At 43.6% G+C, this 23,641-nt stretch overlaps 2 protein-coding genes across 5 annotated transcripts in view; one reads left to right on the forward strand and one right to left on the reverse strand.

The window, feature by feature from the left end:
* Window positions 1–1,610, forward strand: part of galnt2 (UDP-N-acetyl-alpha-D-galactosamine:polypeptide N-acetylgalactosaminyltransferase 2) — a 56,243-nt gene extending 54,633 nt beyond the window's left edge. For 2 of the 4 annotated variants that reach the window (XM_076975306.1, XM_076975308.1), the window contains 3 exons: window positions 1–57; window positions 314–433; window positions 1,276–1,610. The exon at window positions 1–57 is cut by the window's left edge and continues 70 nt beyond it. In XM_076975306.1, coding sequence (XP_076831421.1) covers window positions 1–57; window positions 314–433; window positions 1,276–1,431 — 333 coding nt within the window. In that variant the 3' untranslated portion in view covers window positions 1,432–1,610. Of the gene's footprint in view, window positions 58–306; window positions 434–1,275 lie in introns of all 4 variants that reach the window. The other 2 variants (XM_076975305.1, XM_076975307.1) reach the window with 1 other exon arrangement.
* Window positions 1,611–2,722: 1,112 nt separating this feature from the next.
* pgbd5 (piggyBac transposable element derived 5) lies at window positions 2,723–23,313 on the reverse strand. Its single transcript, XM_076975309.1, has 7 exons — window positions 22,647–23,313; window positions 16,889–17,319; window positions 13,895–14,029; window positions 11,971–12,151; window positions 10,806–11,003; window positions 8,264–8,369; window positions 2,723–8,093 (listed from the first exon to the last, which is right to left on the reverse strand). Exons 1-7 carry the CDS (start codon window positions 22,948–22,950, stop codon window positions 7,898–7,900), a joined length of 1,551 nt encoding a protein of 516 aa, XP_076831424.1. The 5' UTR covers window positions 22,951–23,313; the 3' UTR covers window positions 2,723–7,897.
* Window positions 23,314–23,641: the final 328 nt, after the last annotated feature.

Genomic DNA, 23,641 nt, shown 5'->3' on the forward strand with positions numbered 1-23,641 from the left:
CACTTTGCTGATGGCGTGGTTGGCGTCTACGAGTGCCACAACGCCGGGGGCAACCAGGTACCATTGGCATCACGGGTACAGGAAGCACTGTGTGCAGCATGCTCAAATCCAGGAAAGAGTGGCTCTGAAACAAACCGCACTGCATTATGGGCCTCGGATCACAGGGACTGCCACGGCTTCTTTAGACACCTCGTTGGGAAGTCACAAGACGTTTTAAGTTTTAGTGTGTAAAACACCTGTGGGTTTATGCATGAAGTTGAGGTCCCTAGATGGCTGTAAGTTACCTGTTCTCCTTGTTATCGTGTGGGTTCAGGAATGGGCCTTGACGAAGGACAAGTCGGTGAAGCACATGGACCTGTGTCTGACGGTGGTGGAGCGCACGGCCGGCTCCCAGATCAAACTGCAGGGCTGCCGGGAAAACGACAGCAGACAGGTGAGTGAGCGCAGGCCCACCGGGCCTCTGTGTCCTGCTCCACCCGGAGCCCAGAGGGAGGAGTCTGGCTGCAGGGTTGGGGAGACCCCCACGAGCCCCACCTTGCCCTGTGCCACACTGATCAGTACATGTTGCACTGGCACTGTTGCTTATTGTGGCTCTAAGCTCTGGAACTTGTTAAAACTTTTCAAAAGAATCCGAAAATGCACTACATTTAATCAGTCCACCAAACGAGCGTTTGAATTTAGCTGTGTTTGTTGTCCCTTCTCTGTCACTGCCTGTTATATCTGCAGGAAGATTACTTTGATTAGTTTGATTCCCTGCCTTGAATTTAAATTGTGATCATGAGCATGACGGTGCATTGTGCATAGTGCATTGTCTCAGCACGGACGGAGGGATGACATTGAAGAGGCAGGTCTGAAGCCCTTGGACTTCTTTTTGTTCTTATATAAATAGATTGTGCAAATGGAGATGATGGCGTCCTTGACAAAGCCCTTCCACTGCGTTTTGACTTCATTTTTAAGCACCTTTTTTATTTTCTTGGTACAAAAAGCCACTCTCATAATATGTCTTGATCGGTTTGACTTTAATTAGTGGTCTTTTATTTTGTTCCCTACATGTTTGAATATATTTAAATTTCATTTATCTTCATTTCCAATCCATTTCAAATATAATTTTGTACACTTGTACACTGTTTTTTATATATAAAAAAAAACTACATAAATAACATTTATTACTGATATGACAATGGAGGTCAAGCCAAACATAACTTGCACACAGCTTCAGAAGTCTTTACATGTGTGAAGGTGAAGCTGACTGCAGTGTCTGTGTGTCCTCCACAGAAATGGGAGCAGATCGAGGGCAACTCCAAGCTGCGGCACCTGGGCACCAACCTGTGTCTGGACAGCCGGAGCGCCCGCAGTGGCGGCCTGACGGTAGAGGTGTGCAGCCTCTCCCTCACCCAGCAGTGGAAGTTCACCCTCAACCTGCAGCCCTAGCCCCGCCCCTGGCCTGGAGCCCCGCCCTGAAGCCCCGCCCTGGAGCCCCGCCCTGGAGTGACAGACCCCCCACCCCAACCCCCCAGCCGCCCCGCTGGGCCGGCGTGCTGCTTCCAGCGAGGGGATGCTGCCGTCCAGCCGCAGCCAGCCCAGTCGCTCCCCGACCTGACCCTCCCCCCAGGGCGACGGGGCCATCCAAACGGACAACGAAAACAAACAAACATGACAACTTTATTCCATCCAACTATATACCTCACCGTTTCATTTTTGCTTTTGGTCCAGCTCCTGGAAAGTGAATCTAAACTAAACGTTTTGAAAAAAGTTTGGTTTGAGGTTCATGTTCCTGTTTCTGATGCCAGCAGAAAGGATCTGATTTCTTAGTTGTTGCCGTTTATTCCGATTTTTTTCACCAGTTTAATTATTTGTTAAAAGAATCTTTACTTCTTTCTTTAAACAAAGGAGACTATTACACAAGGATCTCTGACTTTTTTTTTCATATTTTTTTCCCACCTTTTTATTTTCTTTTTTTAATCTTTACTTTTTCCTTTTAAACAAGGGGGACTTTTAATGTGTTGTTCTTTTCGTTGCCCGTAACCAATATTGTGGAATGTCAGCGACGCTCCATAGATGCTCCTCACCCACGCAGCGTGTGGGCTGGAATTTTTAAGAAGGACTGGCTCAGTCTAGTTCACCTTCCTTTGCTTATATCCTCCACCAGGACTGACACACACACACAAACACACACATACTCTGTGGAGAGTCTGAAGGCCTTATTTTCTTGAACTGAGTGTGTGTTGTACACAGTAATAGAAAAAATATCCGAGGCCGTTTTTTTTTTTTTTGTTGTTTGTTTTTTTTCCTACAGTTTCTATCAACTTGTCACTCTGTGTCTTGCGTCTTGAACGTACAGTGTGTTTGGATTTGAACTGCTTCCTCTTTGGGCCTCAGGAGTGTTTTGAACGAGGTGCTGTTCTTGACTCCACACAGCACATAACACTGGCTGCCCCTTTGTCCCAGAACTGACAATAATGTCATGTACCTTTCCACATGTAATCAGAACAGCTTCCCGTCAGAAGGATTTCCTTGGATCTAGCAACCTTATAGTTCTTGATAATTGCATTATGTGGGATAATCAAGTTGGTGACATGATAGTTGTTACTGTGCTCAACTTTGAATTGAAGATGCATTTGCTTATTCCATTTTTTCACCTTTTGTTACTGTCCCATGAGTTACATCACTGCCTGCTTGTGTCACTATATTTTCTACATGTTCAAGTAGTGACAGGACAAGAATGTTGCTTGTTACTCACACAAATTACTTTACACTTTCCTTACAGTCCTAATCATCCTTGTTTTTTTTTTTTTTGTTGTTTTTTGATCGTGAGCTTCCCAGTACAAGTGGCAACGAACAGCCTAATTTGTGTGCTGTAAATTGTATTACGTGATGGTTTCACGTCACCTTTAACAATTGTTTGGCTGTTCAGAGTGATTGCGTAAACAGCTTACACCATCCAAGGTGCTTTAAACAGAGAGGACGGTTGACCAGCTATCATCAGCTAACACAGTGCATGTGTTGGGGCTACAAGCATCTTGAACTCACCTGAAGGCAGAGGGGAGAAAGGCGCCTCTTTCGCTCACCCACATCACCATCTTTCGTTTGCTAGGTTTGTCACTTTCATCACTTTTATTAAGGTACGTCGGGTGGTGCTGATGAACCATTGGGGAGCACCTGGTTGTAAATGAAATGGGCTGAGAGGCTTTTGACTTGTTTCCATATCTCTGACTCTGTATCTCTGAATCAGGATAGCCATGTAGCATTCTGTAATTTATTCTAGAATAGGACTCCTGGACAAAATGAGCCACTGTCATACTGTAATCGTCATGTTCATGTTACCCTATGTGTTTTTTGACTTTGCTACATCAGCCCGTATTTTTCGAGATACAGGGTACCACGGATCCTTGGAAAAGAAGTTGAGGGGGGAAAAGACGAGTCTTGCTGGAGATATGTGCATCTGATGTTTCTCAGAAGCTCCGAGATGAGACTGAGTGGGTTGCAAAAAGAAACCTCCCTACTTGTGTTTACGTTCTAGCAACCTTTGTTAAGAGCAAGAAGTAGGAACTATTGGAGACAGATGTCTTCTGTCCAGACAGTTCACAGGGGGCATTTCATACATGACAAGATGATGCACATGTAAAGAACTTTTCCAATAACCTTGAAGATCTCTTGTCTTTCTCCAGTTACAAGGAGAATTCAGCAAAACAATGATGGCCTGTAGTCAGTCGATTATTCTAATGCCAATATCAGGGCAATGGTGGAACAAAGCATTTATGGGAAGAAAGGTTGATTCGATAGTTTAGAGAACAAAGCCAAATACTGAGAAATAAATGAAAAGAAAAGGATTAATTTCTGATTTGGACTAAATATTTACACAGCACAATGTGCCAAAGTTATTTACTGTTTGGTTCTGTTCTTTAAGCATATTTTGATGATGGGACACTGACATTAACATAAATCAACCCGTTTTTTTCCTTTACTTCAGTATAACAGTTGAGTATTTTCATATATTTGGCATCATTAGGTTAAGGAAGGAATTGGTGTTGCATTTAAAGGCAGAAGAGACATCATGGGGTCACGTGTATATGTGTGTATATACATTATGTATGTCCATGCATGTACATATATACACATACAATTGCAGTTAATAGTGACTTGGTCAACTGTACAGCGCTTGTATTTGTTCATTGTTTTATAGATATGGCAAGAGGTTTACTTTGAATGAGGAAAAAATTAACTTAAATAAAAAAGTTTATATATATAGTTACTGGTGTTCATTGTAATGATCCTGGTGAATGTGGGAGGGTTGTGCCTTCCAGACAAACTCTGAACGTGAGCTTCCAGCACCAGCACCACCACTAGCACAACCACCAGCTCTCACCTGCTGGAGAAACCCTGGCTGAGTAGCATTAAGCTTCTACCTACTGGAAAATGTAGGTTAAAAACGATATATCGGCATGTAGCGTTAATGCTGTAACAGCAGGAGGAGTGAAGGAAAATGAGGTGACCATCACTACAGCGTTTGGACACGCCGCGGTGTGAGTGTGGGGGCTGCAGCTAAAGGCCTAGCTGATATCAACATTAGTTTGCGTACTGAACTGTCAGCAATTAACGCGATGATCCTGTCTGTTCGGATTGAAAGCGCTTCACAATAACCAACATGTAGGATGATGCATCACGGATAGACGAAGACAATGGTTATGTCATTGGTCCAAGCACATTTTTTAAAATGTTGTATACAAATGCAGTGTAAACATTTATATACAAGTCCACTGTGAAATCACACAACAGAGATGAATTCACATAGTAAATCCACCTTTAACCCCAATGATATAAAAAAATGAGAAAAAAAAAGTTTTATTGGTGTGCAAATTTGTGTAAACTTACAATGGCAAAGAGAAAGAGGTGAAGCAAACATCAGAGTGGTTGAGTGACAGGAGAGCTGCAGTCACTGCTACAGTGACTCACGGGAGTGGGTGCTACCTCACGACGGGAGTGGGTGCTACCTCACGACGGGAGTGGGTGCTACCTCACGACGGGAGTGGGTTCTACCTCACGACGGGAGTGGGTACTACCTCACGACGGGAGTGGGTGCTACCTCACGACGGGAGTGGGTGCTACCTCACGACGGGAGTGGGTGCTACCTCACGACGGGAGTGGGTGCTACCTCACGACGGGAGTGGGTGCTACCTCACGACGGGAGTGGGTGCTACCTCACGACGGGAGTGGGTGCTACCTCACGACGGGAGTGGGTGCTACCTCACGACGGGAGTGGGTTCTACCTCACGACGGGAGTGGGTACTACCTCACAGGCTAGTCAACACTCACTATGGAGAGACAGGAAGGAACACTACAGTCACCACACATACACTTCTGTTTAAGTTCATAGATACAGAATATGTACAATGTAGAATTTGTATTGTTTATCGATATTTTGTTAAAGGAATTTTGGTCCAATGTAAATTATCAGGTCAAAATTAATTGTATACGCCATTACAGATGTGACAGTACAAATTGGAGTTTATCCAGCTGGCTTTGTATATGCTAACAGTTTGCACCAGCAGATGGTTTTACCTACATCTTTGCAGACATTTTTTTAAAGCACCCAAACCATTTTTATTTATTTATTTATTTATTACTTTCCTTCATCTACATTGTATTGTCTATTGCACTACAGTTACTTCACTGTAGTTACAAAACCCTGAGGTTGCCCAAGATGCTCAGGAGACAGGAGAGTCGCACTATCTAATCAGACCTGTCGGAATCGCCTACCCCTCTGGGACTCGCTCTTTCCAACTCCTTCTCAGACAAAAGCAATTCTACATGAATTGCAGACAGAGGAAGTGTGGTAGAAACCAAAGCTGGTCTAGAAAACAATAATCACCAATTGCATCAGTAGTAGATCAGCAGTCATGGCAGTCAGAACCCAAAGTCTGTTAGATATTGGTACTGCTATGGGTTAGTAGTACAAAAACATCGCAGTGAAGTGGACACTACACAAAACTGAGTATTTACAACATTCACCAAACAAACAAACAAAAAAAACAATGTAAAATCACAGATAATGAAGCCTTACTTGTTACATTAAAGGTATATCTCAGAAAAGACGACTACAAAAGGATAAAATGGTTCCCAACACAAGCTGCAAATACAAAATATGCCAAATATACTATATATCCTCTTAATGAAAATATTGCAGTTTCATACAGACTGAACATGAATGTTCAAGAGCGCATGCGCACGGTTCCACTGTACCAGAGCGTAAGGAGGATGAACGGGTGTGATGTACCTGCTGCTTCCCTGCTCACCAGGGGGCCGGCCGGCCGGCCGGGAGTGCAGGAGTCCCAGTCTGCTGGGATTGGACAGCAGCAGTCCAGCTATGGCTACAGCTGCACCTCCTCAGGGGAGATGACTCAGGCTTTAGTGTGTTTCCTGTCCGGCGTTTCCCAGTATGTTCATGAGCAGGGCAGAGTATTTCAAAGGCTCCTACAGTAACTATCTTTCATGTATTGTTTTTGATTTATTATTACTTATTTGTTGATCGGTAGGTGGTTTTTTTTTTTTTTTTTTATGAAGACAATTCTGAGGGCATGAATCCGTCGGACAAGTGTCTTTCATGTCAATAGCACAGTGCTAGAGAGGCAGGGGCCCGAATTCCATTTAAAAACTACCTGAAGGGACAAACCAAAGCCTAGAACGTTTGGTCTTGCAGTTTTTCTTTATAGCCATCATTAGTAAATATTCTCCTGGTTTTCTTCTGCATGGCGTTACCTTTGTAAACATGTCCTAATGGAGCAGGAAGCTGACATCCACTCACTTGTCTGTCACAACTCAAGGAGAGACCTTACCACGGCCTGAAGCGTAGGACAAAGTAACTATGACAATGTTTATTAAGCCATCCACTTGAAAACATGACCATTTAATTATCTTTTCTAATATGTTGCAGTCAGATTCATAGGCTGAAATCAGACCTCGGTAGTAATATCATATTTACATGAACCCTCAATACATAGAACCCTCCTTCTATGTAGAGAAGGCTATTTTTCCCCCTCACACATGTAGTCATATTCAGGCTGGTCACCATGCCATATTTGACTGAACATTCATTTGGCGTTACAGTGTCATTTTGTTATGTTTTGTAGATTTCTCCTGGATTCAAAAGTGCAAAAATACAAGGGGAAAGTGCATTGATTTTGCCACAGGTACTGCACATTACCAAAGCTAGATTTGAGAAGTGGCAACATCTTAAATATGGTTGCATCAGTTGAGTGACCTTCGGAGAGTGGGAGAGAGCAGGTCATAAGTTAAAGAGTGTAAAGAATGATGTCTGGGAAGACTTTAACATTTTCTTGTCAACAAATGTTATGGTGAAACTTGATATAAATGTCACTACATTCTGCGTTTTCTAACCGAGACTTTAATCAATGTGTGTGTTTTGTGATTACGACTTACTAATCACTACGTGTTTTTGTCAGTGCTGACTTTTCCGTTTGTTATGCTGCCAACATACAGAGATCCACAAAACGGTTTACCTCAGGGTTCAAACTACACAAACACGACATCACTCTGGAAATAAGTGTACATTCACAGGGGCCACGTCTTCATGTTGTCATGCACCAGAAGGACACAGAGAGAGCTGAATGGCTTATGTACAGGGGTCCTGGGGTATACAGGAGGAGGGAGACCTTTCATAGAGACATCGCAAGAGGTGGCGCTGAACCTGAACCTGGACTTCAAACATACCTTGTTCAACGCAACCTAGCACGGCTCGGAGTTATCACAAGCAGAAGGTGTGTAGGTGGTGTTGAAGGATCCTCCTCGGATGTCCTCGGAGCGCCCGTGTGTTGGTCATGTGTTGATGGACATGTGTGCGTGTCGGGGACGGGGATGTGTTGGACAGCATGTGGTCACATCACTGGGTGGGCGAACAGTCGTCCAGGTCCAGCAGCTCCTTGACCAACCTCTCGCCGAACTGGGCCCGGCTGTAGCGCTTGACGTGGTATGCGTCGGACATCTTGTAGAGGATGTAGGCGTTGTTGATGGCAATGCTGATGGTCAGCCAGAAGACCTGCTGCCACGTCTTATTAGGCTTGTGGAAAATGAAGTACCTGGATACACAGTTAAAAAAAACAACAGGGGAGGCCAAAGACGTCAACGTGGCAGGCTGCAGTCGTCCCTGACCCAATCTCCATTGTGCTGCGTCTGCTGGCCCTGCTGAGAGGGTGGAGCAGGGTTCTGAGGATATAGAATGGGGCAGATCTAAATCAATCGTGCTTACTTGCTGTACTTGTCGTCGTATTTGCAGATGTAGCTGAGGTGTGCAGCAAAGGCCTCCACCGCCAACGGACAGGGGATTTCCCCGCTCTTCCTCTTAATGATCATCCCTAGAGCCAAAAGACGAGTGTCAGCACGGTCGCCAGGCTAGCAGGACACCGAGCCAGAAGCTTTCGGTCCCACTGCATGACAGCATTAATGGTCACGACGCACGAGCGTTGTTGTTCAGCCTTAAAATACAGATTCTCATTGTAAATTGAAATTTCAACTGAAACAACAGAACACTTGGCTCCCTAATAGAGACCGGCATGCTCTTTTTGGGTCATTATGACAAAGCACTGACTGCAATATCAACAGACCAAAACAATGTTATTTAAAAAACAACACTAAGCCACTGTAGGATAACTGTAGCAGCTCTCTGCTTTTGGATCTAAACCACTCGCAGCCTCCTGTTTGGTCAACGTCTAAAATAAGCTCCGTTGCATTAAGGAGCTTTCTGCATATTACTCTGCAGCATGCTCTAGACACCAAGACCAGCATGCACGGCATGTCTGCAGAGTGCACGTGGGCAGGAAGTGGAGGTGCACTGAGACCCTGGGGGTGAGAGTGCAAAGTCACCGTGGTTTCACTCCGGCAGTGCCTTGGACCGCAGTGGTTCGCTCAAACACATGTGAGCTTACTGTGATGATGCGCAAAAACTATTTTCCATGGCAGCTGTGGGATTCACAGTGGTTAGAGCAATTTTTTTACTCTTGAATGCAGTGGTAAAAATGTAAAGAAAACTCCACAGCAGTCGGTGTATAATGTATAAAGTATACATCTTCTATTCCAGGTTAGCAAAGAAACGCGTCCCAAGGAAAATTCTAATTTGAAATGCAACATGGTAAGAAAACTATGCTACTTCCAGTACCCTCATCTTCCTAGAAAACACACACAAAGTCAGCAACAGCCACCAGCAGTCAGTACTAAAAAATAGTAGTAGTTACTAGCAGTAGCTAGTCTTAAAGAAACAGTACTCAAAAGGATATGAACATAAATCCAAAACTTAAAGAAAAAGTATCCCACGCCTATAACTTACATAAACAGTATTAATTACTGTTGTGCCATCTATATGGATGTGCCAACAATGATGTATGCACCAATTATGGCATTACCACTGTACTCCACACTTAGTACAAAATAAGGCCAATGGTACAATTCATACATGCCTCAAACCTTTGGTTCCCAGCCAATGGTTAGTGGCTTGGCTGCCTACCACCCAAGTGACAACTGAAATCTATAGGAGCGTTTACCCATACAATAAACACACTGTGTTTATATCAAACTGGGTATCAGTAGCTGTTGTTGGTCACAGATCCTTTCCCCTGTCTGGACGTGTGAGCTGTGTCTCAGAGTTATCAGGATGAGCTTTCAGTTTGGTTTTGTGGTTTCAAGTAGAATACAGTAAGTGGTTGCCAAAAGGGTTTTTCTTACAATAAACAAATGTACATTTCCAGGATATGAATTACAAGTCCAACATGATCCCTTTTTTATGACCTTAATTTGTACATGAGATCATTTATAGGAAGAGACCTACCTCATTGTTTGTGATGTGTTTTCAGTCTGATGTCTGCCATGCCAGCGCTTCTACCATCTGGAGAATGTAATCTACCCTAACCTATAGCTCAGTCCAATTACTTATGCAAACTTTCATTTATCAGTTTCATATACAGTACTCAGCAACTACTTGTCCAACTTCAGCTAAAGAGGAGAACATGAATATGAGATTCAATACTGCCTAAATAGAAAATAGGACAAGCTCTAACCAACCCAATGCCTTTGCCTGGGGTAATATCATGACTTCCTAAATTTCTAGATCCCCCCCTCCCCCCCATCGGTCAATATGTCCCAAAATAACTAATAAAAGTGACCCAGTCTTGCTGCTTGCTGGCTCTGTGTAACCCTGAATTCAGGGGCACATGGTTAATAATACATGACTGACATCCTGCAAAGTTGTGGCATCTATTATAGAGAATAAAGAACGTGATTCTTTCCTTCTGCCAGTCAGAGGCGTGGAAGATAGAGCATTGCTGGATATTGAAAAGTCCTGTGGCTTTAACACAAAGATCATGTGCCAACGAACTGGTATCAAGCTGATGTCAGGATGGATTGGGGCATCACATTAAAAACATACAGTTATATAGTCTCGCTCCCAGTAACTCATCAGCGTCCAGTGGCGCTCCATGAATCCTCCCATATCAGCTCAAAACTCCACTGAGCTCCATTATAAATGGTGTCCAACGATTACACAACACGACATCTACACATTCACTCAGTAAAAACTGTCCTCTTTGTCTGCCATGTAGAATTTCAGCATTTGGCAGACGCACTAACCCAGTGGGTCTTGCATAATTATTAGCGTGACAGTAGGCATGCACCCTTGGACTCCATCCCGCGACCTTTGTGCTGCTAGCACTGCGTGCTCCTTACTCTACCAGGTGAGCTACAGGAACAGAAAACGACGCGCACTGAATCATTTAAGCAGCCGCTTGCTCGACTCTCCTTACCTTGCTTGGTGGGCGAGTAGGCGTTGGTGAGGAACCTGAAGTTGCCCTTGTTGTACCAGCTGATGAGAGACGTGCTGCCCTTCATCTGGATGCGGGACTGGCCCCGCTGCTGGGGGCCCTCGGGGTTGCGCAGCATGGACTGGGGCAGACCCGTGCAGTCACTCTTCCTGGTGCTCAGAAGCCCACAGCAGTAGATATCTGGACCATGCAGAGAAGGTAATACCTACATGACGCTCTAGCACTTTTTTTTTCCATTTTCTGCTGCAAGGTGGCAAAGCTTCCCCCGTCTCGGACCAGTCACTGCTGAGTAATGAGGAAAACTGCAGACGGCTGGTAAGTGTCACCCGGCTACACCGCTGCAGATGTTAATCCCACAAACCTTGGGTTGACCTAAAGCTTCACCACTGTTTGTGCCCTTGGTGCCATGAGCAGATTTGGGAAAGATTTTGTGGCTGCATTTAATGTGAGCAGCCCCCCTCCAACCCACAACAGTGGTGCCAGATGCCACGGAGAAGCTGCCGCTCACACAGGTCACGGAACAAACGGAGGTCTGACCAGTCACCAGGGGTCTGACCACAGCCAGCACCTTTCCAGCCTTACCATTAGATTTTAACTGCCATAATTCAGGTTTATTTTAGATAACCATTTTGTACTCCTTTTTCATGTGTTTAAGTCTAACAGTTGGGCCATTAACCTTGTTGAGAAAACTAAAGATTCACAGGCTTCTGTGTTTTTGATATTACATTACCATTATTAATTGGCATATATGGCATATAAGATAATATGATAAACATTCTCAAAACTTAAGGTCACCTCAGTTGAGTCTCCTCATTTGTAAATTGCCGGAGTTTCCTGTTGTGGCTAATTAAAATGCACAGGGGTTGCCTGACCATAGGACGGAGGCGATTAGCGTAAAAGATGGAAAAAGACAGAGCTGACAAAATGAACGAACAGAGACTGAACATGACCCAAAGCCTAATACATCTGAACACCAGTGACGCATGATTCTAACACCTAAAAACTCGGAACACAGACATTCATAAATGCACTGCTCTGGAACCAGTTGGTCATCACTTCGCATTGTGTGGACGTGACCAGAGGAACCCAGAGGAGCAATCTATGAAATGCCCTGCACTGCTGTGAGTTTGTGAGTTATGGTGCTCACTTTGCTTCTCAAACTCCTGGAAGAGGCCGAGGCTTGTGATGCTGGGGCCAGTGAACACTATGGCGTTGCGGTCTGCCAGGTTCTGACAGAGCTGCTTGGCCGCCAGGCTGTGGAGCTGGGGTTTGTTCTTCAGCGTGTCGAGCCCATCTGGGCCAGGGCCATCCTTCAGATGCACGTAGATCTGAAAGTGGAAAAGAGGAAAACATTTTGAATCAAAGCTTACTTTGGTAATTAAATGAGATTCATTTAGCTGCAATCAAAGCACAAGATCAAAGTTCTGCAATAATGCAACAGCTGAAACAGGAAGTCGGTGGTGAGCACACAGAGCAGTGATGGTAGGACAGGAGAATGTAGCCTGCAAACACAGACATGCCCTACATCTCAGAGGAACTCAGATGCTGGGCAGACATCCAGCCAGTGTGTACAGGGCAGTGCGTATGGTCACGCTCCCACATCAGGCAAGCTGACTCACTCTCTTCTGTCATTTGGACCAACTAAACTGAGTGTGCACAAGCTTAAAAAAAGCAAACAGCTGAGGTTTGAATATTTCAGTGGTGTCAGTTAATCAAGGTAGGCTACAAAACACTTGATGTCATTTTCCTCCGCCTAACTGGGACAAAACAGAACTAGGAGTCCAGGCGCTCAGCCTTGGACTCTTTCCCAAGTACAATGCTTTATTAAACGCAAACCAAGAGCAGAGCAGCAGTGCTTTAGAGGACGTTGTCTGACTATCCTGCACATTTTTCAGAGCAGAAAATACATCTCAAAATATCCCACTTGATTGCATCTCATCATGCTGCCTGCAGTCATTACAAACACACTGAAGCAAGCTATACACAATTCAGAATCCTGGTCTCCTGGAATAGTATGCAAGACACGTGACTATAAAAGACAGTAGGAAAATACTTATATATGCACCTGACTACAATGTCAAAGGCGCCATCAATTTCAAGAGTAAGGAGGAATGATGTGGTAGTTCAACATCAACGACCAGCTATCAGAACTGTTTTTACTGTCATAACTCATAAAAAGGAAACAGAGGGTCAGGAGCTGGACTGTGCTACATAAGGCAACAAGACAAAACGATTCATCATGCCATAATGCTTGTGGAACCGTGACACACTGGCCGTCTTTGACCAGCCACACAAAAACCCTGAAAAACAAACATCATCTGGAGGTTAATATATGTGTGGAGGGGGAGATGCTGAACTGATTTCATGTGTTTCACTGAACTCTCGATGAGGGCTTCATGGTAGGGAGCAGTATTCAGTATGTATAACTTGTGTCAGTGGCAGCCAAGACACTGTCAGTACTGAGCCACTGTCTACCCTGTTAGCCTGTGCCATGTTTTATGCAGATTTTTTAAATATTGGTCTTCAGCTCACACTGGCCAATACCCTAAAATATCTTTTGGAGAATGAGAGTGATACCAACTGGCTTTCAGCTATGACTGCTCACTAGCGCCACCTGCTGGATCTGGTGTATCTGATTCACAATCAAGAATTTTAAGGGAGTAGCTGGGGGTACGTTCCCACCCAATTAAGTAGAACCCTTAAAGCATTGGACAACAGCTGGTGACATAAACCAATACATTTCAAGTATGTAAATGGATTATCTAGGTTTAGTGCACAAAGAAACATTAATTGGAAAGCTATCAGATTTCCTGTAACCGCATAAAAATTGACGTCTAAATGTTTCCCTGACAAGTTGTGAACATTCACACAATTTCCATGCGGTTATAATCAATCAGAGATCTGCCCTATTAAAGACCCATTACTTAAGACATTTTTACCTTCTGTCGACAAGGCCATTTATCATTTTAAGTGCTGTATTATTCTAAACACTGAATGCATGGCATAGTGCCCTCTGTGCCATATCAGGCGTGGGTGTTGTGTGGTTGCTGAGAGTGAGGCATTGTGGGTACCTGGCAGATGAAGCCGGTGGAGCTGCACTGTCGCACCCACAGGCTGAACTTCCTCTTCTTCCTTTTACGCAACTCCCTCTCCGTGCATGTGGTGATGAATACAGGATCCTCGTCGATCAAGGGCTCGTGAAGGACCTGAAGGAGAGCACAACGGTCACGTCAGGGCCTTGGGCGAATCAGAAGGCGGGGTGGACTGACCAGCCCAGTCCGTCATCTGAACCGGCGCAGGTGGCTAGCACTGTTCTGTGGAAAGGAAGTACTTGCTCAGTACAAATATTCTAATGACCAGATCAGTTCCAGAGTAAACACTGCAGCAGTGCTGATACACAGCGTCAACACAGCTGTTTGTGGAGAGTAGTTAAACTGAGGAGCTGGCACTTTGTCAGTGGAGGATTCAATTCTATCAGTGGCAAATCATAGAGCTGGCATAGCGCTAGCATACAGCTAGCCTAGTTAGTCAGTGTACTGTGTTGCCAGGGCGACATTGCCATGGAAGGGGGAAACCAAGAGAGCAGATGGTGTTTCATTTACTCATGATAGACCAGTGGTTCCTCTCAACTGGATCACACTAGGGATCCTATCAACACACCAGTGATAGACATTGCGTGAACACCGGCAAGTTAAAAACTCAAGCCCTCTAGCACCAACTACAGAGAAACAAAAACAACCCACAGTTTAGAGAAGTGGCTAATTGTTCACACATCTGCTCTTTTTAGAGCAAATTAGTTGGCTTCATGGGGGATTTTCGGTGCACACAGCTAGGGGTGAAGACTCACTCCAGTGTAGAGCTCTTATAAGCTGCTTCAAATCAACTCAATTTCTTCATTTATGTGTGAAAGTATAAAATGAGTGAGCCATGTTAATCTGTGCCCACTTTCTTTGCTTTCTGGCTGTCTACTGGGTTTTAGCCCAGTCTAAAGATCCTTCATGGCTAAACGCAGAATCGAAGCTCTCGAGATGCAAAGTCATTTCTGCATTTGAGAGGAGATGGGACAGAATGTGTGGATGAACGTGGGGTGGGGGTGGACCACTCATGGGACATGATGATGGAGTTGGCACTACTGGACTCTGGCAGGTCAGGCAGACCATTTGTTGTTCAAAAACAGAATTCTTTTCTGTTCTGCATCTGTCAAGCATTAGATTATGCACAGAGTAAGCGTTCTTTACAGAAAACGTAGCAAAGTAATGAATTCCTCACGGTTAAGCCTATTGTCTGTCTTGAGAAGGTATTATAAATGTATTCATTAATTCACTCATTCATTCATTCATTCATTTCCATTAGTTTCTCTTAACCACAGCTGTAATAATGAATGCATCTTTGATAATATTCTGAAGCTTACTTGGAAAAGCAATGAAGATATAAATATTGATTGTCTAATATTGGAGTATTGATACTGAGGTGTAGCAAACAATTGTTCATGTCACTTGAAAGCAGTCAAGCCCTCGGGACTGGCTGTATAACTCTGATGTAGTCCACAGGAAATGGCAGAGCTAACTCTACATTTTGAGGACATACGAGTCCTTTTTTGTGTGTGTATGAAGATGCCACATTTTTTCCACCAGTCAGTTGTATCCAGAGCCATTTTGTTATGCAGCAGTGTGCTGAGGGAGTGGCACTAACACAGGAGATGGCAGTAGAATGGACAGACTAATCCGAAAGGTTGGACAGGACACTGGGACCAACCTGGACTCCATGGAATTAGTAGTCCAGTAGAGAATAGTGACAAAATGGTGATTAATTAAGAACAATTCCTCTTATCCCCTCTGTGGCCCATGGCTTCTTAATCAAACAGTTGAGCACCTTCAGCTTCAGACTTATACAGCCATGCTGTAGGAAGTGTTAGGGAGCGTTATTAATGCTCCTTGCTATCAGAGTCTTAGAGCCCTCCATTCTGTGTTGAAGAAGTTTCTGGAACACTTCTCAGTACAGTGTACAGCCAGCACCTTATTGCTGATTGTCATTTTATTTTATTCTAGATGAAGACACTGTAGTACAAATTTATCACTATACAATTAGGTACTAATTAGCTGGTCATCTTTGTGTCCTTGTATAATTCTGTGTTTATAGTGTAGGTGTCCATTCTCTCTCACTGTCTCTCCCTGGAGTTCAGCATTTCCCCTAAGCTCTGAAAAACGAATCGTGCTTTTAACACTATACACAGAACCAGGGGAATGTGCCATCTTCTCTTCTCCTCTCCCTTCTCTCTCTCTCTTTCCCTCTCCCTCCCTCCCTTCTCTCTCTTATTCTCACAATGACAAACTGGGCTTGCCATTTTTGACAGCAAATATACATGCTCTGTAGACATTTCTGCCAGTCATGGAGAAGCAGGCTCACACTAAATATAGTAAATGGACACAAACTCTGATTAGTCAACCTGGCCATCCACCTCAACCAATAAAATCTGTAATACATCAATATATGTCAACCGCAGAATATATTACTGTAAACTGTCAACACCATTGTGGACAATTATAGATGCTTTTAGATTTTCTGTCCCTCTATCCATCTCCTGTCATGATAAGTCTGCAACCAATTCTAATTCTCACAGATGGAGGTTTGACATGAGTCCCCAATCCACTTTCTGATGCCAGAGAAATGCACAGCTCAATTGTCCTCTTGTCTGGACTTTAATGTATTGTTTAATGTCTGATGGTGGTCAATTAAAAAAGCTTTTGAACTTTTCATTTAAACTGTTTTAAGTGTTTATTATAGATTTATGTACTCTAGTATATGGCTTTAGTGTGTTAAAACAGCCATTAGTCTAATGTCTGTTGCTGAACAAACTCAAAAGGCCTGACAAAACCTCAAACATGATAAGAAATAAATGCAAACTGCTGAACACTTGATGGAAAAAGCACTGCAGTGGCTTGTCTAGCCAGTGGGAAAAACAAAAACAACATTTATAAACCTCTGGCTTCCCTGCCCATAGATAATAATCCTGAAGGGTTCAGGACTATGGTAAGGAACAGGGCCCTAGGGTCCCAGGTCCGTACCTGGGTTTGTGAGGGCCGAAAGGTGCACCCGAAGCTCTGCTGTAACAGGTCCAGGAAGGGCTGGATCTTGTACAGGCCCTGGCTGCCCCCTTGACTTGAGCGGAAGGCCACGATGTGGAAGTACTTGAGGATCTTCTCAAAGCGAGCCTGGTTCATCTTCAGCGCGATGCTGCGGTTGCCAAAGAAACCGCTGCTCCAGATGCTCAGGACCGACTCGCAGCGGTGCACACTGGTGGAGATGACGAAGCCGAGGAAGGCCTTCATCTCGGCCGCCGTCACACCCGTCCAGCCCTCGTCGACGCCAAAGCGCTCCTGGTACTTCTTGGCATACATGTTGGTCTGAGTCACCATGTTCTGGATTGCGTTGTCAGGGACGAAGAGCTGAAAGAAATCCATGGCGCTGGACGTGGCCGCCATTTTCTGGGTAGGACCTGCCATTGGAATTCAACAAATCCATGTTAGTAGGCTATGCCACACATCTTCAACTGACTTTGCTGCACCACATTTTTCCCCACAAAAATTCACCCTCCATCTTCCCTCATTTCAGGCACTGCACGTATTTAACAGTGTTTTACAAGGGCATATAACTTGAATGCTGTTAGTGGTACAATTCAAAACTTACCTGTTCCTCAGGGCAGTAAATTCTCAACATTGAGAAACATCAGCAGATGATAAGCAGTTATGCAGTTACACTTATGACAACAAACAAAGCATCCTTGCTAATATATGGAGGATAAAGAAAACACTTGGTCCCAGATCTGTTTATTTTAAAATAATTATACAGTTTAAAATGTTATAAATCTTGTTTAATGGTAAAGAAATTGCTCTACTTTTACACCTTCCCACTGCCTGAGGACCAGAAGCAGGATAAGTGGGACATACAAAACAGAGCAATGGCAGTAAAACGTCTTAATAACACTTGTAGGTTCTGTCATAGCAACGAAGAGAGATAATGAATGAGTGTGGGACTGTGCGGAACCATGGTAACCAAACTTATATTAACACCTCAACCCAGGCAAGCAGCATTTTCTTGCTGGACATTTACTGCTCTTTTGAAAAAAAATTTATTTTGTGACAAAGGAGAATTTTATATGATGCCATTTTTCATGCAGCTATGCTCTTCACAGGTATGGGGACACGAGCAGATTACAGTCAGACAGCTGCCCCCAGTCATGCTTAATGACGCCAAGGTAGCGGGTGGTGTACCTGCTCTTTCTCAGAACTCCATTAGCATCAGCGATTGAGAGAGAGAGTTTGAACTCTGGTCCTAAAAGCACCTTGCTACTGGACTGAGTGAGACACCCTTAGCTTAGCACATGTTCAAAGAGAAACTAATGGCCAGATTTCTGAGTCACAGCTCTTTAACACCTGTTATAAAGTGGCTAGAATGGTTTGTAATAATCCAGTGAATGTCAACTGGATATCTCATTTCTTTCTCGTTTGTAACAAGTTGTTTGCTCTTTTTACATAAGGTAGGTAGCACATCATTCTGCAGATAAAAATAAACTTTCAATGATAAACCTACATGGGAGACGTAATCAACATGAATATAAGACTGGTGCAAGCAAACCATTTTTAGTGCATATTACTAATTGTTTGCATCAGTACAATTTGGCCTATGCATGTGCATAACTCCCCTAATATTTGGATGCAAAACAAACCAGCAAATACAGGTAAGCACTGAATATCAGTGATTCAGAAGATTGTGTAGATGCCATGATTTGAATCTGCTGCCTCGTCTCGTAGGTTTGGCCTGTGCTAATCAGGAGATGATTTGACAAAATTATTGCATTAGAATTTACTCAGCCCTGCAAACTTAGATTGAACTCAGACACTATACGCATAAACAAAGGTCATCCAAACAACAAATAACAGGTAGACACCCACAACTGAGCCCCTGCCAGTCTGATGGGTTAATGAGTAAAAACAATCCAGGAGCAGACACGCTCATCCATCTGTTCATTCTCTATTATCTGACGCAACTAATAGCAATTCTGTCCATCAGAGGTGATAAAATAAGCCCAAGTAAACAAGCTAAGGTACCAAAACAGACCAGCTTGTAGGAAGAGGGGCTCAGCCTGTGTTAATGCAGTATATTCAGTCACAGTGTAAAATCACAGCAGAAAACCTGCAGAACCAGCAGTAAACATGAAGCACTTCTTAAAATATGCACAGTATGCACTATTAGAGCTTCTTTATGTGATGTCTGTGGCACTATGGCCCCATGACCCCGTGGGGAGTGGGGGGTGAATAATACCATCTGAGTGCAGTGCTGGACTTAAAGACCATAAAGCTGAACCCATGCAGTGGAAATGTAATACAGCCTTGGTACCAAGACAGAACTGTGAAAAAATGACCAACTTTGGGTTGAAGTTTAATGTTTAGTATGAAATTACCCATAATGCTGTGGAAAGTTTCTATTTTCAAACACATAGTACTAATGAGCCCTCCAGACATTGCTAGCTAAGCTCATTTGCAATTGTCCACTACTTGCTGATTAACTATGCCCCTAACTATAACCCTAACTATCAGAAAGTGATTAAACCTTTGAAGTGTTAGATCAAAATTTTATGTAATTTATATTTTAGTCCAAGGAACTACATTAATTATAGTTTTGTATCATTTTAATTCTGCAGCATGGCCATCAATGACATGACATTAAACAAGTACACCATCTCAAAGATCAAACATAAATATCAGAGTTCCAACAAGTTCATTTTATAGTCAAGTAAATTCAGTGTAATATCACAATGGAACAGAACTGAATCACAATCTGAACTGGTATAAAAGTGCCTTACCAGGAAGCAATAAACTGCATCACATTTCTGTGGCTCTTTGACTCAACTGAAAATGACAGACAGGTATTGGAAATGTGGTGGCCAGCCTCACAACAGGAAAGCTGGTTCCATAAATTTAGCACTCTGTCCCCTGGTACCTAAAGTGCAACTTTGGAGCAGAGTCAATGACTAATTTTGCCAGAGCTTTACGTAATGCTTCCTGGTTTCCATTAGAATGTATACAAACTAAGATGGCACATCTTATCTCTCCAGTTTATGAGTCAACAAACAGGGCCTAAACTGCAGCTTTTTGTTTAACATCTCATGCTCATGCATGAATGCATTAAGATCATGTGCCAACACACAGTGTGTTTCTCTTGTTGGACCAGACCTAGAACCGTACCCTCCAGCCCTGATTCGACTCCATCAGCGCATGTGCATTGCGTAATACATTGCGATATGCTAATGTGGAGTTTGCAATGAGCAGCACTTGACGTCCTTTCAACTGCTGCACTTGGCCGGGTTCCTGGTTCTGCCCAGAATAGCACTGTACTACGGCACGTCCGTCAGACGGAGAGAGGCTGGCTTCACCCAGCATGGCACAGCCCACTGCGATCAGCCCTTCCCCAACCTACCCAGCCATCCTACCAATAGAGGCTGTGTCATGCATGACAACAAACAACACCTGGACATCTTAGACACCAGAGGACAGGAGGTGGATGTCTGGGTCCTGCAGGACTGTTATTTGCAGAAAGCACAAATGAACATAATATTTTAAATACTAATTTTAATGTCACTCTGTGTGTCTCTTTGGTGACAAACAAACTACAGTAGACTATAGACTACAGTTGTGTAGTGTAGTGCCAAAGTCCCTAACAGCAAGGTACCATCAGTGATGGGCGACATAGTTTCAAGTGATTACAAACAGAGCAGCCTGCAGCCAGCTATGATAACCAAGGACAGAACTCCGCCTGAGGCCCAGTGGCTTAGGGTTTCACTGCCTGTCAGGCGGCATGCTGGGTCCTGAGCATGAGCAAAGCCTGCAACCAGATGGCCCACTTTCTCCCACTGCTGACTGGCAGAAGGTTCCGGCCCACCACCAAGGAGAGATATGGCGTTTCTAAACAACCACAGCTGCTTGGTAGAAGGAGAGCTTGAAACAGGGGACTGACAGACATGGGGATCTACAGTGTTACGTCAGAACCAGCTTTCTGTGATTCCTGAGCTCTGATCAAACAATGAAACAGTGAAATGTATTTTTGTTTTTTGAAAAATGTCCCATTTACAATTTTTGCAAGCCAAGCAAAAGCTTCGTGTTCAAAGACATCACTACAATTAAGACCTAGAAGTAATTTGAGTGAGTTGTGGTATAATGTGCCCACTATAGCCATCTTAGTTGTGTACAGATTATGCAGTAAGCCTATGCACTACAAAATACACACACACACACACACACACACACATACATATATACATATATGGAGTGAATAAATTGTGAACTAAAACACATAACACATAGACACATGAAGCTTAAAACAAAAACGAAAAACATCATATCCAACATTAGTGCACACAACAGATACAAAATGTTGTGAAGACTTTGATTTAGGTATTGAGGTGAAAGCTTGTCAATAGTAATTGGAATATTTTCTCAGACTATTATTCACCGCACTGTGTGTCCACAACATGTGTCCCTAATTTAGAGCTGGAGCCATGAATCCATAGAGCTGGAGAGTGTTTGCTCTTCCATGTGATGAGGTGTTCGAGTGCTTCCATCCATTTGTCTGTGTCTCCCCCCTCCTCCCTCCCCCTGGTCATCATCTCTTTTTCACGCTGGCAGGTGCACAGACAATCAGGGATCTGTAGACCTCCACACCTTTCATGTGGAGAAAGTAGCAGTCTGCAGTTCTGCTGCCCTCCATGTGGAAGATATCGTATTGTGATTACATATCCACATTCTGTGAGGTACCAATGAGGTTCACCAACACCGTGAGCATTTAACGCAACACATATTCTCTCCCCAAGATGTATGAGGATTAAAAGATCAGCCTGCATTATTTTGATCAAAAATAATGATCACGCCAATACTCTGTTTTGGCACATGGTGAAGGTGCTCACACAATTCTCCATTCTTACTTAACACACTTTGTTGTGCATCTAGAACAATGCAGTGGTCTGTGTCACTTCAGCCAGTTGTGCATGCTTTTCTGAATACTGAGCCATAATCTTAGCTTTCCTGAACACTGAGTCATAGGTGCCTAAGCTAACACAGGGGATTACACACTTGCCCACTCTCTGTTATCTTCAGATTTTCCACACAATTGTTCCATAAACTGACCCATGCAAGAAACAAAGGAACAATAAAACAGGCCATGTTTTCTAAATGTAAACATAACTACTGCCTTCCAAATTAAAAAGGCACTCATTTTATTCTTATCCATTCATGGTGTTAAAAAGCAATGGTGATGTTAAAAGAGGCAATCATAAAACATTTTTTTATCAAGTGACACTGAGCTCTTCTTATGTGTATGAGTTTGTATTTGTCTACATCAGTGAATATTAGATATAATATTTGCATGATACACATGTACTGAAGACCACATTGATTTGAATTAATGACACTACTACCTGCTATGCAAAATTCATACAGCCCAGTTCACTGCATTTAATGAACCTATACCTTCATTAGACACTGATAATGTATTTCATTTCCTAAGTATTTTTGCAGATACATAATGTAGTCTACATAAATGGCTGTGCTGTTTTATATTGCATTTATGACATGATTTTTAAATAAGATAAAACGTGAAAAATAATAAAATAAAAGGCCTTATCATTTTTGTATGCCATAGAATTTAGTAAATATTTACTATTCTTTATACTCGCAAGACTCGACACATGTCGAGCACATATTTTAAAATGACTTTCGCTGGCTAGAAGAGTCGGAGTCACGTTCTGTGGTGATCTTCACACCAACTTACCATGCGTGTCCTTATACTGGGGGACGCTGATGTCTTGAAGCGCGTGGCTCCATCCCTCCTCCTCCTCCGCTTGGCTGTTGGAGAATGAGCCAAGAAGCCCGCAGCTTTGACTACTCCCTGCATCACTCGCCTTGACATCGTCCGTGTAGTTGTCCGAATTCGAGTCGCCCGTTGTACTGTAGAAGGGGTTTTCACTACTGTCATCCCCAGACTCCCCAAATACATCGTCGGATATCTGCAAGCTCTCGTAGCGAGAACGGGCTGCCTCAAGAAGAGACAGCCCCTTTCTCCCACACTCCGCCATCACTCGTCAAACCCAGTGCACAGCCTACTACACCGTGCAAAGACTCGGCACGCAACTGACCTCCTTACAAACCAACCCTCCAGCATGCAGCCTACCGTGTTCACTCCTTAACACTATTAACGCGCAGTGTTGGTGTACTTTTCAAAATGACGAGGAATGATGTGGCTCTCGATGTAACTGAGCCGGCGGGTACAAACCGGGAGCTGTTCCCATTAATAGTGCTGAAACTGCCTTAACCTCTACGAAAAGAGACCCCCAAACTATCTATATTTCTGAGCATCCGGGTTGGGCGTGCGCCTCCCTCTCTCTCTTTCTCTCTCTCTCTCTCTCTCTGAGGAGTAGCCTAGAATGAATCGCCGGCTTCATCTGAAATCACCTGACTCGTCCCCTTTCCGCTATCCAATGGCATTAATGTCTGAATACAACGTCAAGTCTTATTTACCCCTGCAGCTCTGCATGGCTATGTACCCATACGCCATCATATTCCATGGATAAATATCTATAAAAAAATAAAAAATGCAATTTTGTTTTCATTTTGGGAGCCACAACTTCCTTAAGAAACCAGGCGTTCAATTATCTAGAACATACATTTCTTTATTAATCGGCAGAACACGATTTTTTGTAAACTGCAAGAGATTTCGTATGAATGTTAGACGTACACCCATTTCTGCAGCTCTTGCTATCTCGGTGG

This window comes from Brachyhypopomus gauderio, chromosome 15 (genome assembly GCF_052324685.1).
Source record: "Brachyhypopomus gauderio isolate BG-103 chromosome 15, BGAUD_0.2, whole genome shotgun sequence".
Classification (NCBI taxonomy): Eukaryota; Metazoa; Chordata; class Actinopteri; order Gymnotiformes; family Hypopomidae; genus Brachyhypopomus; species Brachyhypopomus gauderio.